Here is an 18,649-nt window from a genome sequence, read left to right as displayed (position 1 = left end):
TCCAACACAGCACACTGATCCTCCACATTTCTGTACCTCAATCATGCACTGGCTGAGAGGGGACACCAGCAATGCCATCAAATAACTATGTAATGCCACCCCACCAAGTCAGGACCCTCCGCCTGAGTCAGAATAAGGCTTTCCTCACCAACACAGTTTTTCTTGCAAAATAAATGAAAGCCTGCTGCTGTTCAAGGGACTTACTCATGTAAGTCTTCTGATATTTCTGTCATATTCAAGTCACTGTTACAGACACTCAGCTCAGTGAAATCATTCTTTCTTTGCAGTTCCCACAACAGCTGTCCACTTGTATTTACTTACAAGTGTTTGATTTCACAATTGCACATTAAGTGAAAAAAAAAATCATACAGTACTGCAAGTACCTAGTGATAAGAAACAAATAAAGCAGTAGGAAAAGGTGCAGCTTTGTCCAATGGACAATGGGGGAAACTTGTCCTACTGCCAGAAACAAGTTCTTTCTGCATGAAAAAGAATATTAAAGTCCATTCTGTAAGACCCAAAATTGCAAGTCAACGTTCCAGGAAAAGACAGCCTTACATAGTCTCTCAAGAAATCACATGTAATGTTTTGGGACTCCTTTTAAATACCACAAAAGCCTGAAGATTTTGAAAGGCACCAGATTACATAAGTGAAGTGTTGCTGAAGCACAGGAGGAACCCCTGAACACAACATTGGAGATGGATCATTACCAGGTAACTGTGCTGTGGTGCATGTGTTTGTGAGACTGCTCAGTGGCACAATTTCCTCACTCAGAACACTGCTTCCACTGTAGGGGCAGCTTCAGCTTTATTTTTCCACTGGTAAACTGTATCAGCACCAACAGCAACAAGTCAGAGAGAGACTCTTTTTGCAAGCAAAATCAGGTGTGTTTGTGGTTTGGTTGTTTTGCTTTCTTTTGGCAGAGGGAGAGTAGGGAGGAAGAGGGAACAGCAGCATCTTTAACTGCACAACTGCAGTTAATAATTTATTCAGCAACTAAATCCATACAGTGAATCAGATTTTTGTTCATGACAAGTTAAAGCAAAGCAACAGAACAAGGAACTCCTCATCTCAGGATAATATTATATCCACTTGGCCTGAGCTGACACTACTGCTTTGGTGCCTGTAATCACAGAGCAAGAGACTCAGAGTGCTTGGAGACCTATTTCCAGAGCTGTTGGAGAGCACTGAGAATCACATGGAGCCATCTAGCCAGTCCAAATATCCCTTCAATGAAAACATTTCAAGTCAAAAGTTGCCCAGTGATTCTGATGCTGCTGGTGGTAGGCTAGAAACAACATTTTAAGGACTGCTACTAAACCTGACTGCTCAAGAGAGAGGAGAGACTTAAGCACATTCTACACCTGGAGCATTAGCCTTGTCTAGTTTGGCTGCAGTCTTAAAAATAACCTAGATTTTCTTCCTACCTCCTAACTACCACTATCTGAGAAAGCTGTCACCATAACAACAAAGAGTGCAACCTCTGACTCGCAATTTTAAACAAATTAATTTCTGTTTGGATGTGGTAATCCAGAATGTTTATGCTGGCACAGAGACGGGACCTGATGGCCTGGACTTTAATCATATATGTTGGCTTTAGTGAGTAATAATATTGTATCATTAAGCAGTTTCCAATGCAAGAACCCCAGTTCGCCAAGAAAGGTGGTCTTTGAAGTCTAATTGGCAGGGTATTAGAAGCCTTTAATTAACTGGCACAAGTGTGTTGACTAGTCTAGATTTTCCCACTGTATCTGCAGATCTCCACCTCACCATGAAAGTAAGCAGCATAATTACTCCAAAAAGAAGGCAGAGGAAGAAGTTGTTGCACCACATTTGCTCTGTAACAGGCCCTTACATCACACTAGGTACACTATTCTGATAAACATCCTGAGGTGCAACACCCTCTTTATACGAAGCAATTTATAACAGAAATTAGTACAATAGCAAAACAAGCCTCTGGTAAGTGTCAAGACTGTCACTAAAGTTTTCTGAAGATCATGTTATTTTACTCTCCTTTCCCCTCAGAAGTTGTTCAAGACCCTGCAGTTGCAGTAAAGATCTTTACCTTTTTATAGGAGAGCCTCAAGAACTTTGAGACGAATACTGATATCAGTTTTAATGCTCCTGCAGTTGGAATTAAAATTCTGAAGGGACTGACAGTTGTGCTATTTTCTGGCACAATTCTGTTTGTTGGTACCCAAGAATAGGGTTTGGAGGTTGTTTTCTTTCTTTTTTTGGCAGGGGGGATTTGTTGGTTTGTTTTGTTTTTAATTTATACTTATATTGAAGATAGACAAAGGACTTCAAAATGGTTGAAGAAACCTCCCTGAGGTGACTCAGTCCCTCGCCAGATTACCTTCTGGTCAGGCAGAGATAGCCTGACCTTTCCTGTAAGTACAGAGAAACTCAGAGGGAATTGTTAATTGTACAGATGTACTACACATTCCTCAAAACACTTAACTGGGAGCAAATCAAGGCTGGCGCCTGCTCAGCTGGCAGAGCACAGAGCTTGACTGTGGCAGAATAAGGGGTACATTCCCAGCAGCTCCTGCAGCTCCAACATCCCAGCTGCCACAAGTGCAGGCTTCCTGCCATCCCAAGCAGGAAAACCCTGAATGAAATCAGCCCAAGGGCACAGACACCGAGCTGAGCCAAGCACCCCTGCTAGCTTACTGCAGGTAACTTCGTGACCTCAGCCTGCCCTACCTATTCTAGAGAGCAGCTGGCGTGTCGTTCGGTACCACATCATACAAAAGGCTCCAACTAATTCATAAATGGGCTGGATAAATATCCCACACCTCTGCGGGATAAGCTTATACAGCAAGAGAACGTGCTGTGCTTGCATTCACGTTAGTTTTCATCAGTGCACCAACTATTATCTTGGGCAAGCAGATCCAAGGTTTTTGGGTTTCAATAAATCATGAAGTTTTACGAAAAGTATTGCACCCACAGCAGCCAGGACACCAGTGAAGCACCACAGAGCCACAGCGGCGCCAGCACTGCTGCCGCTCAGGGGCCGAGGGACAGCTGCCCAAATAGAGATGCCAGCTGCGGAGCAACGCCGCGTTGGAGAGAATTAAAAGGCAACAAACCCTGCGAACAGCGCTGGGCAATCGAAAGTTGCACACTCGTGTAATGGAGGAGGTTTACTTTTACTGCAGGGTGAAAGTAGAAAGTTTATCTGCCGGCGAGGCGCCGCGGGAAGGCCGGGATGCGCTGCCCCTGCATCCGCGGCTCGGCCCGGCAGCCGCCCCGCGCTCCGCCGCCCGCCCGCATCTCCCGAGCCCACGGCCGGCGCAGCCTCGCCCAGGCCGCGGGCAGCTCCTCCCGCACCGCCCCGGCCCCAGGCTGCCCGGCCCGGCAGGGCTGGGCTGGGCAGGTCGGGGCCGAGCGGCGCAGGGCTGCGAGCGCCGCCAGCCCGGGCGCAGCGGCAGCGCCCACGCCGCCCTACCTTGGTCCCTCGGGGGCTCCATGGCGGCCCCGCGCCCGTCCCGCTGCCCGTCGCGGCTGCCCCGGCTCGGCTCGGCTCGGCTCGGCGCCCGCCCCCGCCTGGGTGGCAGCGGAGGCACCGCCCGTGCCCGCGGGGCGGGGCCGCCGCCCGTCACTCAGCGGCGCGGCCCGCCCAGGTGAGCGAGCACCGCCCGCCCCGCCCCGGTGAGCGAGCACCGCCCGCCCCGCCCCGCCCCGGTGAGCGAGCACCGACCGCACAGGTGAGTGGGGCACGGCCCGCACAGGTGAGCGAGCACCGCCCGCACAGGTAAGCGAGCACCGCCCGCCCCGCACAGGTGAGCGCGGCCCGGCCCGCCCCGGTGAGCGAACACCGCCCGCACAGGTGAGTGGGGCACGGCCCGCCCAGGTGAGCGAGCACCGCCCGCCCCGCCCCGGTGAGCGAGCACCGCCCGCCCCGCACAGGTGAGCGAGCACCGCCCGCCCCGCCCCGCCCCGGTGAGCGAGCACCGACCGCACAGGTGAGTGGGGCACGGCCCGCCCAGGTGAGCGAGCACCGCCCGCCCCGCCCCGCCCCGGTGAGCGAGTACTGCCCGCCCCGCACAGGGGAGCGAGCACCGCCCGCCCCGCACAGGTGAGCGCGGCCCGGCCCGCCCCGGTGAGCGCAGCCCGCCCCGCCCCGCCCCGCCCAGGGGAGCCGCTCCCGAGCCTGCCCCTCGGTCAGCCCCTCACCGGCTGTGCCCTGGCTCCAGGGCGGCGCCTCGCTCCGCAGTGCTGCTGCACCTCGGCTTGTGCTGGCTGACACCGCGCGGCACCGGCTCGGGGAGGAGAGGCACAACCAACCTGCTGCCCGCAGCTGGTGCGGCGGACAGGAGGGAGCTACCACCGAAGTTCTCAGAATCAGTTCGGTTGGATAAGATCTCTGAGGTCACCGAGTCCAACCTATGAACAAACACCAGCTTGTCAACTCGACCATAGTGCTAAGTGTCAAATCCAATCTTTGCTTAAACACCTCCAGGGATCATGACTCCATCACCTCCCTGCGCAGCCCATTCCCATGTCTAATCCCCCTTTCGGTGAAAAAGTTCTTCCTAATGTCCAACCTAAACCACCCCGAGCATAGCTTAACTGTGTCATCTTGTCCTGTTCCTGATTGCCTGGCACATGAGGCAGATTTCCACCTGGCTACAACCTCCTTTCACGTGGTTGTAGAGAGTGATCGCATCACCCCTGAGCCTCCCTTTCTCCAGGCTAAACAACCCCAGCTTCCTCAGCCATTCCTCACCAGACTCGTGCTCCAGACCCTTTAGCAGATTTTGTCCTTCTCTGGACATGCCTCAGCACCTTTGTGCGGCTGTGGCATCTTCCTTCTCGTTGTATATCAAAATACACCCACCCACACAAATTGTGCTGCATTACAGAATTTAAACTGTGATTTTATTCTCACTTTAGTGATTGCCCTGCAAGACTCACTAGCATTTACACTAGGCGAGCTAATGCCGTGGCTGCCTTAAAGACACTTCAGCATCTGAAGAGAAAACCAACAACTGTTCTAGCTGCAATCCTAGCTGCAATCACAGCTCTTTCCATTAAAATATCATTAAATGCAGAGAAGTTTTCATTATGCATTTTGACTAGCAGGCTGCCTTACTGAGAATATTAAGATACCAGATAAATATTTGTTTCACCCTTTTCAAATCCCCAGCCTTGACATGTATGGATTTGACTGCTTGAAAAGATCAATGTTTGTGCAGAATGAATGGCAAGGCCTCCATGGCAGGGCTGTGTGAATAGCCAAATTGTCCCCAGTGTTCAGCATGCATAGTCACATGCTAAAGCAGAGCACAATAGAGTCATGAGGTGCCAACTCAGAATGTCCTTGCTTTGGATAACAAACAGAGGCAGCAAATCCAGGTAGATTTCGATCCACAAGGCAGCTGAGGAATGTAAGCTTTTGCTAGGGAAAAGGAAGGCATGTTTATATTCTAGGATATGCATAGTTATAGCAGAAGGTTGTTAGATTGATGCCATGAAAATAGGAAGTCAATCAGAATATACCCTGCATGTTTATATTTTTCCCCAGATTTTTTCCCAGTTTCAAAAAATAAATTCAAATAGATATTTGAGAGGGTACATCTGCTTCTATTAAAAAACAAACAAACAAACAAACAAACAAAAAAAAACTGATTTTTTTTTCCACCACAGTACTCCACTTGAGGTCCCAAGCTTTCCCACTGACCAGCTGATATGTGATACATTATCTGTAATTATAGTGGAAGAATATCAGTAGCAATAAAATTTGCCCTCCTTTGCAGATACTTTTCATTGCCAGCAGGCCTGGCAGCTCTGAAATGCCTGTCAAGAACCAACTTGTAGAGCAGTGAAGATGTCAGCATCTCACTGCCTCTTGTAGGGGAAGGGACATTTCACTAGCACATCCATAAAGGCAAGAGCTATCATCAGGAAAGGACTACTGCCTGGAGAGGTGTTTCAGTAACCTCTGGTAGTGACACTCCCACCATCCCACCTGTGTCTGAACAGAGTAGAGCACTGCTGATTCACTCCCCATCCACCCAGCTGAAGAACACCCTGCTGAATGCAAGTGCAGCCTGAATGCACAGTTTGCTCCCACTTTGCTGAACTCAGTGTCTAAGCTTAGAAATAGCCCCTTTCCAGTCCTGCTGGATACAGTGCTGTTCAACTTCTCCAGCAGCTGTGGCCCACTCAAAGTAGCAATGGGGCTACATGTGATTACAGGTCCCAAGCAGGTCCCCAGCTGTCCTGCTCAGACAAATTTTAGATGCAAGAGACACAGTTAGAACCCACCATATACATCCAGATACAATGATGAATACACCATTGCCTTTTTACACATTGCCTTGACTAGCAAGGAGATGGAGTTGTAACAAGCATCTATTACTCAAACTGAAGGCTGTTAAAAGTTGTATGAATGTTGCCTAGAGGTTCCAATTATGATCACAGAACAGAAACACATGAACTGAGAAGAAAAGACTGCATCTGGCCTGAAAGTCCCATTGTGTCTATGAAAAAGGACAGAAGTGTAGGACAATGGGACTAGGGGTGTACTGAGCTCAGTGCCTGCGACTTCTTCTTTCCTCCAATCAGTTATAAAAATAAAAACAAACATATGCATGTATAGCAACCTGGTCTAGTGGAAGTTGTCCTTGTCCACTTTAGTGGGCTTGGAACTAGATGCTCTTTAAGGTCCCTTCAAACCCAAGCCATATTATAGAAGACAAGCCTATTAGAACTTCGAATCACCTTAATACAGGACTTGAAAATGCTTTGTCCTGAGTGATATTGGGCCTGTCCTGTGTAAAGCATGTTTATTGCCAGGGAATATGAGTAGAGCAACAAACACAGAAACACCTGACATTATGGCTGCATGTCACATTTAATTTCCCACTCATGACCCTGGAGCTTTCCCAGCACTGTGCCATACTGATAGGCTTGGTCTCCCACTGTGGAGTCAGAGCCTAATTTTAAAATACATTCCCCCTAGATCAGCTGCTTATTGAAAATAACTGGCAAGGCAGTCAGAAGTGAATAAAAGCCAAGGTGTCAAAGAATTAATACTGCCAAAGTGAATGTATGTAGAAGAATATACATTTAAGACTAATTTATTTCCATTTTGTTTCAAAATCCAGTAAAAAAGCACCATTGGCTTAGCTTCTTTCAAAGCCTGGAATTATTTTATTAAGCTAAACCTCTGTTCAACTACCTCTGTTCTTCTAGGCAGAGAATTAAGCCCTTAGTTCCCACAAACGTGTCCCAGGCTCAGGAGGAAGTACTCTGCCACGGAATCATGTGGCAGAACCTCCAATGTTCATGTTTAGGATCATGTTCAGAACCTCCAATGGAAATGGTTCCAGTGCATATAAAAGAAGTTTACAGGACCAAAAGAGTGTGACATTCAATTTTAGTGAGAGAAGAGCCTTATTGCTCAGCTATGTTCTACTAAGGACATTTGTAAATGTTCATTGTGATGTAGCTAAGCACACCATTCTCTGGCTCACCTTGGAGCCCCTTCCTCATAACCTCTGGCTTGGGCACTCTCTTGCAAAGCAAAATTCAAAACCTGTTTAACAGAGGACACATATACATTCTGAGCCACCAGTATAACAGGTAAATAAAAACTGTAATGAACTTGTATTTACCATATGCCAGGTAAATATAACTGGGATATTAGGGGAAGGAAAACAGACAAGCAAGCACACTCTCTTCCTCTACATTATTGCCTGATGCACCAAGCATAACCCTGAAGGCACTTAACTGGATCAAAGTCCTGGCAGCCAAAGAGGGACATATATTGGATCAGAAATACCATGCAATATATCCCTCCTGAGGAAGCATTAAAAATCCCTAAAATCAGATCTACCTATGTCAAATCAGCTGTAAAATCAAAAGGAGACACTGAAAGTGTAAGAGCCTTTTTAGGCTGGTATCATCTGACTCACTAGTCAGAGTTTATAGTTTTTAATTATGTATTTCTTGCTAAAACTCTTCTGTGAAAAATAAATTCTTCATACCTCTTGTTGTCTACAAGTCAAGATCAGACCATGGTACCCACTGGGACAGATAAGCAGATGCCTAGTGGGATTCTAAAATCTCACAGGCTCCCACCTCACCACAAGCAAAGTGCAGCATGTTGCTGAAAATATGCACGAGTGCCTTTCCACCTCTTTAAATGCCTGAGTGTCTCCAAGTCCAAGGCCACTTTTTAAACCAATCCTGAACTGGTTAAATGCTGAACACCCTGCAGTTCTAAGCATTTGAGTGAGAACACATTGAGGCCAGGGCTGTTGGAGATGTCTCCAAAAGAACTTGGAGGCCTTCAGCTGAGTAGACCACCATGAACATTGCACAGTGGTCAGCTAGCTGTGAGGCTGTTATTTGTCCTGGGTCAAATCCCAAAATCCTTACGGGAACTAAACCTTCCATCAAAGGACCAAGCTTCAAATGCCTACATGAGCTTGTTTCCTGTAACTAATCTGAGTGGGTGCATGCAAAAGACTGTTAACTGGGAGTTTGCACCTCCCACCTATAGCAGCTTTAGGCACCCACTGTGTACAGCTGCTAGCAGATGAGGGGTAAAAGGACTTGGGGCAGGAAGTAAACATTCTAAATTAATAAATAAGTAAATAACTCTAATCTTGTGTTAAATCTGCTGCAGGAGCACTAGAGGGAGGGCTAGAGCACCGCATGAGTTTAGAATTCGTGTGTCTCTTGGTTATTTCATTATTTCCCAACAAAGGAAGAGTACCTATATGTTTATTTTCATTAAGTGCCCAAATCTCATTTTGCATGAGATACATACAAGAAATTGAGCACAGACGTGCACAGAGATGCATGAATGCTGCAAATGTGTATCTAGGAACACCTCACATTTCGCTTTCCTGTCTCTCCCCATCCCTGGTACCTTCACTTGTGAGCAGAAGAAATGTTTCTAACTTCTCATTACCCATTTATCTTGTACCACAACTGTCTTTGATAGCATTTGCCCAATTATAGCTCCAGGAATAATGTGATAAAGTGTTCTCAAGCCTTCTAGCAGTTTCCAGTTATGACATAAATATATTGATTGGAGAGCACAGTCTTTTCGCCATGCATCATCATCTACAGCAAGCTTTATTGCTGCAGTAAATATACCGTAGATAAAGCCCTAGCTAAACTAAATGCATGCCAATTAACTGCTGCTAGTCAGTTAGTTAGTCACAATTATTCTGTTTCAGGAAATAGATTAAATGGAAGATTTTAACTTTCTAAAATTGAATTACTGGGAGTAAAATGAGGTCATGTCTTCAGTAAGTCATTACTAAATTATTTTTAAGGCTGTAGTGTTGTACAGTTACTACATGATAATTAAGAACCAGAGAATCTAGGTTTAAATTGTAGTTAACCTTCAGTATGCTCTTGTGAAATGACTATGTACTACCAGATCTACTTTATTAGTGGTAAACCAAAACACAAGTATTATTTAATTTTTTTAGAAGCAGATTAAAAAAAAAAAAAAAAAAAAAAAGAAAAGCAGAACTGGGGCCAGAAGAAATATGTAGGAGTGCAATTACAAGGTTACAAGGGAGGAAAAAAAAAGCAATGATCCAATTAACTAAAATTGCTGCAAATTGTTTATGTATTTTACAGGCAGAAGACAAATGTGAAAGCCTGCTTGCTTGCATAACAGAAGCTGTAGGATACCAGCCTTTTGAATTGCCTCAGACATTTTTTCCTTATCCATTTTACAAAGAAGAAGTCAAGGCTTGTAGTTCCTTGATAATGTAACATCTAGCTTGTTGAAGAGACAAAAATCTGTGTTTCAGGCTTCTACGTATATAGCTGTTTTCATTGAAAAAGCATACCACTGAGCTAGACAATGTAAAGTGAAAATAAGAGGAAAAAATTAGACTATAAACACTGAGATTAAACTTTCATTCATCTCATTAATATTTTACTAGTAACACTGTCTACTCCCTGCTGCCATTATTGTAATGACTAGGCAGTTCCATCAGTCTCACATAGAAATGTTTCCAGTAAGAGATGCACAAATCAGATATAGCTCACATAAGTTAGCCTTTCCTCCAGACTGCTGTGAAGCCAACTATGCTACATGTCTTAACATAGTTCTTAGCTGATCTTATAAAGCTCACTTTGAAACTCCTTGCAAAAATCATGCCTCGAAATTTCCCCAAAGAAGACAGACCATAATTCCAATTTCAGTCACCACAAAACAGATAAAGCAAGTGTCCTCCCTTCTTTTCCCACAACCTATCTATTTGTTTAAATGCAGCACAGATTTTATCCAGTGTCTCAGAGAGCCTAAACCTCCACCAGAACTTTTAAAAAATGGGGTGGCCACTTCCCTGCCAGTCAGCAGCAAGGAGGCACAGGTGTGGTTCTGTGAAGTCAGACATCATCAGCCCCCACCCCAAGCAGGTTCCAGTTTTCATTTCTTCCCTTCAAAGAGAAAATTACCATACTAATTTCATTTGCAATAGCCTTATTCATTTACAATTGGCTTTGTGTCTGAATTATACATTTCTGCATATGCTAAATGCAAGCATGAAGACATCCTTGTTTGTCCATGCATTCACTGAAGTTTGTGTGTGCAAGCAGTGATAAAGCCACACTGCTGACTGATGGCAAGCAGTACATTGCAGTTACCCTCCCACTAACCCAAAGGAGAATGTGTGCCTCTTAAAGCAGTACCCTGCCCTCCTACAGCACTAGATGGGCCACATATAGATATTTATGCCTTCTTTCCAAACTTGTATCTCTCAGCTCCTTCTTGACCTCAAGTTGTCCTCAGTTCATGCTTTGAGACCTTCAGTCTTACTCCTCACTGCAGCAGCAGCTGCTCTCCAGATCAATATATAGACATGAACTGGGTGAATAACTGTGAAGTTCCTGTGTCTGAGAAATTACCCCTACTGTATTTTTTACCCCAAAACTGCATTTTTTCTTTACACATTCTTCATTCCCATTACTACACTAAATAAATAGTCTGAGTTTCTCATATGAATCTGACTAACAGCTAGACTTGGTTTCAGTACAGATTCTGTTTCCTTCAAGGCGGCAGAGGCTGTTGACTGTATACTTGGCAAGACAGCTTTCCTTTGTTACTTTGGAGGAAAGTCATTCCAGGCATGTGCCTACCTCACTGCAGGGCAGGACCCCACAAAGCAACCCAGAATTTTGGTCACAGTCTTGTGCTTTTAAATCTCCTACGGGTGGGTCCACTGAGCTCCTGGCTCGAAGCAGGTATGTGCTGCACATAATGACACTCACTTTGCACTGCAGTAAGGGTGCTACAAGGGCAAACTCCTAATCCATTCTGTAAAGCCCTGGGAGACTGCAAAACACAACAGGAGGTCTGAGGAAACAGCTGATTGCTCTTCCTACTTCTGCTGAAAGCATTTGTATGTACTCCCTTTCATTCAAAACCAGGAATCAATACATGACAGCCCCCCTACACTCACCAACATCTCTAGGTGCTGTGGTTTAAAGGCATAGGAGAGTGTGTAAATTCAAAAGCTGTAAGGCAGCATGTCCTGCAATTCACAGGTTCATGATAATTAATAATTTAATCGAGGTATTCAGAGTTTTATGAGCAATATGTTGGTTTGCTGAAGGAAACAAGCATGTGAAGGGTTTTGTTGCTCAGCCTGGAGCCAGACCCTACTTTTCTGGGTGAAATACTAATATTTGTGGCTCAGAACACTGAAATCTCTATTTTTATTTCTCTTGTGAAAATGGTACATAATGGCATCTTCGGTGTGCTTTCTACTTAATGTATTATCTACTGCTGTCAACATAAAACAGCCTATCACAAGGCCCATAGTTCCTAATGCAGTTCTTGCATGGTTTATCCTTAGGGTTAATAAAATAAATCACTATGTGGCTCTGTGTTTCCAGCCAATTTCAGCATTAAGAGGAAATATCACAGATAACACAGCTAATTCTCTTTTGTGTACCAAGACACAGTCAGAGTCAACTCACTGGTGTGCAGTTTTCACTGTTATCAAAACAGAAAATGACAGGGGAGTTTAGCAGGAACTCTGAAGAAATTCAAGGCATGCTGCACATTCTTTTTCCTTATTGAGTAAAGCAGTAAAAAAGAGGTTTGTCTAATGGTGAAAAAGTAATTAACATTTGAAGATGTATCCTGCTTCTGTGAGGAAGCTTGATTTTGTGCAGAGTATTTCTTTCAAACTAGTCTCCAAGTGCCTTGCAGCTTTAAATATGTTAGCCGAAGAACTAAATAATAAATAAGGGCAGGGTAAGACACATCTTTTAGAAAAGCTCTAAGTGGTCACTTCTTTCATATTTAAAGAGAATGTACACCACTTCCACTCAGCCCTGCCCCCCTCCAAAAAAAATAAAACAAAGCAACAATCCTCTTTAATTGGCTGATGATAAGTACTCCACCTACTTACATGCTCCATCTCTCTGCACTAACAGGCACACAATAAGAGAAGGTGTCGATATTTAGGGAGTCAGTTTCCACATGGGTGATTTTCTTGGCTTTTACTTGCCTTAGCTGCATGACTCTTCCAGAGACCCATTTCTGCAGCAGCTGCCACCTCACTGCCACTGTGCTGTCTCACTGTCCTCGGACAACATTTGGAAGGTGCCTGTAATTATTTATCAAGCCAGGGAAAACTCCAGCACCCTCCATGTGATGTTTATGAGCTACCTCCAGGCGTTGTGCAATGCATCTTTGCAGGGGCTGTAGTTCAGCAGTCTGGTCTGCTGACGGTGAATTCCCCTCTTGCTTCTCCATACACTGCTTGCATCTTCCCAGCTGGCAAGCCCATGGATCCCTCACACCTATCAAAACAGGAGGAAAGCAGAGACCAGCAGACCAAAGAGCAAACACAGCCCTTAAGACAGCAGCTGGAGGAAGACATTCCTAGAAGCCATTGCCAGGGACAAAGACAGACAAAGCTCCAACAGCCTTCCCTTCTCATGAAGCTTCTTACATGGCTTGTCTTTATTCGCCTTGTCTTTTCTTCTTTATAGTCAACAGAAATAGAAATACTAAAAGATTGGGCAGGAATGTACCCTTTCACAGCCTTAATGAATGTGTGTGTGCTGGGCATGTAAGCAGTGGTAAGTGGCCAGACTCCAGCCTCCTTATTGCCACTGTTGAAGACAAGATAAAGTCTCCAAAATCATGAAAATGGTTTTTAAAATGGCATTTGATATAATTCTGGTTCTTTTAACTTTCTTTTCCCATCAAGCACCTTGAGGATGCTTCATGCCCTCAGACTCACCTTTCTGCCTTCTGGGCAGCTCTAACGACATAGTGCAGTCTTCATCTAGGTCATGTGCAAACCGGGGTCAAAACAGCTTAGTTAATGCTACTGCGAAAAGAAAAGAAGAAAATTTGAGGTGAATGCCATACATAATCAAGAACTGGGAGACAGTGAAACTTGAGCAAAAACCCCCAAATATTATGTTTACATCAAGCATCAAGACTTGCTTACCACAAATCTGCTGTCTTGTGCTCAGAACTCATTTTCCAAACCCATTAGTTACCATTTTTATATCATTTCTACAAGTTTATTACTATTATCTCTACTTGCAAAATAATGCCAAATTCAAACAGAAATGCATTTTGCAGGCCCAGTCAATCACATTGTATCTTTGGTTGTGATGCTGCAACAAATAGAGACATACTTGTATATTGCTATTAATCTTTTATTGGTATATTTCTTTATTTTTCTTACACAAATCTTTAGAGCATAAAGCTCTTATGAGGAGCAGCTGAGGAAACTGAGGTTGTTTAGCCTGGAGAAAAAGAGGCTCAGAAAGGATCTTATCACTCTCTACTCTCACTGCCAGAAAGGAGGTGGTACTGAGTTCTTCTCCCAGGTAACAAGTGACAGGAGGAGAGGAGGTGGCCTCAAGATGCATCAGGAGAGGTTTGGATTGGTTATTAGAAAAAATTTCTTCACTGAAAGGGTTATAAAGCATTGGAGCAGGCTGCCCAGAAAAGTGACTGATTCATTATCCCTGGAGGTAGTTAAAAGATGGGTAGATGTAGCACTTGAGGACAGGGTTTAGTGGTGAACTTGGTGATATTAGGTTAAAAGGGTCTTTTCCAATCTAAATGATTCAGTGATCCTGTTCTATGGAACTCTCTTGCTGTCCATCACCTGTTGTGTCAAGGCAGGCAGAAGGACCTGCTGTGCCAATCACTGCAGCTACTCCAGGCCAGCTCTGAGTACCTAACTGTGGGATGTTCAGTAATGTAACTGTAGAGTGAGAAATTGAGTTGCAAGTTGTAATCTAGCCATGGGGCAGCAGAAATATGGACTGCAGATGTGCCCTGGGCTTGCACAGCTACACACAATCAGATCCTGAACTAGACAAGGGCACATGCCACAAGACGTGGCTTTAGTGGTGATTCCAGTATGCAAAGAGGTCTCTGTTTGTCATAGGGTACTCACTGCAATGGGAGTAGTACAAATAATCTCCACAGGGGATATTAAAACTGACTTCAAAGTTGATAATCTTCACAGAGTACATAAAAATTGAGTTCAGAGCTGAGTTTATAATGCAGATCGATCTGACAGCACTTGTTCATACGAAAAATGGAGTTAAAATAATGGTTCTAACTATTTGTTTAGATGTTGACGTATCTACCTGGAAGGGAACACCTCTCTCATATAGATTGAGAATTCATGTGTCCTGCACCCAGGAACTCAGGAATGCCCATAAACCAGGAGGTGTGGATTTGGCTTCAGGGCCCCCATTGCCTTCTCTTACAGCTGGTGTGGTTTTCTTCAAGCAAAGGCAACAGGGGAAACAGAGACCTTTTGCTTATATGACATTGCTTTGCTAGAACGTCATGGAGATATTTACATGTGACATTATGTGACAGCTGAATAATGCTTTTAATAAAAACATAACCCAGTCAGTGTCTTCAGCCTGCTGACTCTGCTTTTCATAATGCTCTTTGTCAATGTCAGGAACTTGTCAAGAGCTATAAATGGTGCTGAAGGAAAGTGCTAATGTTGCTTCTCAAGCCTCCGATCTACATAATGGGAAAATATTAATACAGAGTATTAACACAAGATATTTCTTGTTCTAAAGGTGCAAGGGTTTAAACTCAACTGAAGTGTTTAGAAAATATGAACAGATTTTTCAACCAGCATGAATCAGTATAATTGATATTGACTTCAGGTTAGACAAGCTGATTTCTACTGAGGATGCAATATAAATATTGATAAATCTGCTATTATTCATTGGAAATAATGATCTGGGCAGAAACAGTTTGAGCATGTGGCCACACAAGGCAATTCAGTTTCACTTGGGTTTTGAACTGAAGGCAATTTTAGAGAATGTGGTTTAATCATTCCCTGGGAAGCCCAAAAATAAGTCAGGGTGCTGTGAGGAGCACAGTGCTGCTCCCTGGCAGCACAGCCAAGCTGAGCCCTCACCAGCAAGGAGCTGGGGTGCTGAGAAGCCAGGACAGGATCAGGTCCAGGGCAGCAACAGGCATCAGACATGGATGGGTGTTCACCAAGCAAGTCTGTAGCCACAGGACGTGTACAAGGGCAAGTGTGGAAGGTGATCTGGAGGAGCTGGGTCAGGGTCAGAATCAGAGCAGCAGCAGCCAGGGCAGAGGCACCACTGCAGCACAGCACGGGTGGGGACAGGGTAAAACCTCAGCTAAAAACAGCTCCCAGGAGGCAGGAGGGCACATCTGTGCTTCTGTGTGTCTTCCCGACACCCCTAATCAGTGAAGCTGGATTGACTTTGGATATAGCCAGCTATGCTCCAGAGGGGGATTTGCCCAGGGTCCTGGCAAGGAGGCTCAATTTTTCCATCCCTGTTTACAAGTATAATTTTCTCCACTCTCCCCTAGTCTCTTTGACAGATGTCAATCAGAACTGCATTTCATTAGTATTAATAAAAATTTTCACAAGTCTTTAGCAGGCTACTTGTTGAGTGACTTCACAATAAAAGAAGTAAGCAAGTGTATTTTAATTTTAGGAATACATCTGGGGATTAGAACACAGGTTTAGATAGAGGAAGAGCTTCTTAACATACTGCTTGCTCTTTGAAGGGAGTATGAAAACCAGGGGGTGGGGTTATCCCTGTATATAAAATAATCCATTTAGAGGAACTGGTCCATTCCTGGTGAAAAGTCACACATAAATTATGTTATTGCTACTAATGCTCCCACTACTAAGCACATCTACCACTTTGGGGGGAGTTCATGATGTAAATGTAGCTTTAATGTCTATTAAATGTCTATTAATGTCTATTAGGCTTCAAGTAGAAGGGCAGCCTGGCAGCTTCCCTTGCCAGGAACAGCTCTGCACACCGGTGCTGGGTCTGGGCCCAGCAGCACCAGACAAAAGTGCATGTGGATCAAGCTCTCCTTCCTCATTCTTCTATACATATGCTGATGTCTCTGAAAAGAGAAAAAGTCTGATTAATGTGGTTGCTTTCATTTTATTAATTTCACTTATGTGCAGGCATAAATATGCATGGTGATAAGAAGTAGTAATGGAGAGGGCAACGGGCACATCGAGAGCCAGAGAGGGAACATGTGGACCAATTACAGTATTAAATATACAAACTTTTCAGTTCTCATATTACTTAAATATTTGGAGGTGAGCAGTCACATGTTGGAGATGGAGCATATGTTAGGTTTAAAGAAAGGGAAAATTAGAGACTATGTAGAATCAGACAGGGAAATCCTGACCCAGAGATTAATTCTGATGTTTCATAGGACTCTTCACTGGTGGAGTAATTTTCCAGTGTCTGCCTTGGGAAGAGGAAACTGCCTGCCTGCTTGTGGAGGCCAACAATCCCCTGCTGAACCAGCAGGAATATGATATCACTTATCTGTTTCTGAGGATAGAAGAAGACATTAACAGGGACCAGATCCCACCAGAGTGCAGCAGTGTTTAAAGCAACCACTGTCAGATAATTTGGACTTGAAATGACTGAATGTCCAGGGCTCTTCTTTTCTAGACACAGCAGTGGACATATAGTTTGTGATGGAATAGGAGACCGAGAAAACCAGGGACATTTTTCAATCTTCATTCAACAAATTGCAAAGATCTAAAAACAGACCCCCCAAAGAAGCCCTTTCTGAGCAGCAGCTGAAGCCTGGATGCTGCTTGTCAGTGTTCAGGACCTCCAGGGATCCTACATCTGTGTAAGCCAAAATCAGTATTTGGAACATGCTGGCTTTTTCCATGGAGCAAGAAGGAACTGCAAAGTTTTAGCTGTAAAGTAATAGAGCTCATGTGTACTTTAGGAATAAATATTGGAAAAGTCACGTGAAATGATGAATGCAAGAGTGTTCAATCATTCAGCTTTGAATACTTACTGAGTTAAACCTGCATTTCTATGTGCAAATCCTAAAAACCTGACTATGTTTATTTATTGATCTAGCAGTTTTCATTCCATTAATTGGCAAATTGCTGTGGGAAATGAGCAGCTTGAACTTTTCTAAACTCCCATATATTGGTTGCTCTAAGCAAGATCCAAGTATGACGAAGAGACTTGTCACTGCTGCAATCTCACATACAGAATATGTGAAGGGAAAAAAAAGGCAAAAGTATGTGTGAAGGGAATTTTTCACTATTAGCAAACCTTGAAATAGACTGCTGGCCTTGAATTTGCCAGAATGGAGAATCAAATGGACTTAGTAAAAGGCAAATAATTCACAATAATAGTGTCCCATGTTTCCATCTTCACCCAGAACAGATGTTTTTCTAGCTCATGGCAGGAAATAATGGTCCTGAAGTGAGAAAAAAGGGAGAGAGGAAAGCGAAGCTCTGATAGGTAAAGCTGATGTAGATTCTGCTCTGGCTTGCAGGGAGATACTTCTCTCCAAAACTCTCTAAGCTAATCTGGCTGAGAGTTCGTTTTGACTAACTCATGAGGAATCCCACAGAAACCAGCTCTTGATTAAATTCAGGGGGATAATCTCATGCTTTGAACTTGACCTATTCTATTCTGGGTGTCCTGCATTCCTCAGTCTGGGTTACAGGAAGATAAAGTTGCTTCTTCAAGCTCTTGGAAAGAGGATTGACACAGGATGAAGGCAAATCTCATGGAAATGCTTCAGGGACTGAATGTCAGGCCACCGGCTCTTCAATTGAAGACAGCTAAAAGAAGAGGGCATCCTTGGCAAATGGTTATTAAGGAGTCACAATTTGTTCAAGCCACTGAAAGGATTCCTGACTGTAGGAATCCCTCTCTTTACTTGACCTGAATACATATGTATTCCTTCTTTGAATATTTTATGCTGTTCTGGCTTGTAGCATGCATTCCACTACTGTGCCCTGGTTTGAATGTTGTTTTCCTATGTCATTTGGAGAAAGAAAAGAAAAAATGGTTTTAAAGGAAAGAAAAATTAGCAAAATGGGCATTTTCATCCCTAGGATCTGGGGCACAGATGGGGTGATGAAAAATATGCCTGTAGGGTAAAATTCTGTTCCGATCACTCTCGTGCCCACCAGAGAAGGTTCTAATTTAAAGCACTGAGGATCACGCACTATGGAATTACTCTTCATTAATTTATAATCCCTCACCTTAATCTGGTGTATAAATCATGACCACAAGCAAGTGTGTAGCAACAGCTGTAGCTTGCTCTGTCCTAGCAAGAAAGTAGAGTTAGATCAGGAGGTTCAAATATGAAAGAATTTTTACA

General features: G+C 44.2%; 1 protein-coding gene across 1 annotated transcript in view; it reads right to left on the bottom strand.

The window, feature by feature from the left end:
• Nucleotides 1-3,561, bottom strand: part of TPD52 (tumor protein D52) — a 41,409-nt gene extending 37,848 nt beyond the window's left edge. The window contains exon 1 of the mRNA XM_021550575.1: nt 3,452-3,561. Within this exon, the coding sequence (XP_021406250.1) occupies nt 3,452-3,473 (22 nt within the window). The 5' untranslated portion in view covers nt 3,474-3,561. The remainder of the gene's footprint in view (nt 1-3,451) is intronic.
• Nucleotides 3,562-18,649: the final 15,088 nt, after the last annotated feature.

The sequence above is a fragment of the Lonchura striata genome, chromosome 1 (assembly GCF_046129695.1).
Source record: "Lonchura striata isolate bLonStr1 chromosome 1, bLonStr1.mat, whole genome shotgun sequence".
Lineage (NCBI taxonomy): Eukaryota > Metazoa > Chordata > Aves > Passeriformes > Estrildidae > Lonchura > Lonchura striata.
The sequence above is the reverse complement of the archived record's forward strand: the minus strand, read 5'-3'. Positions and strand labels throughout refer to the sequence as shown.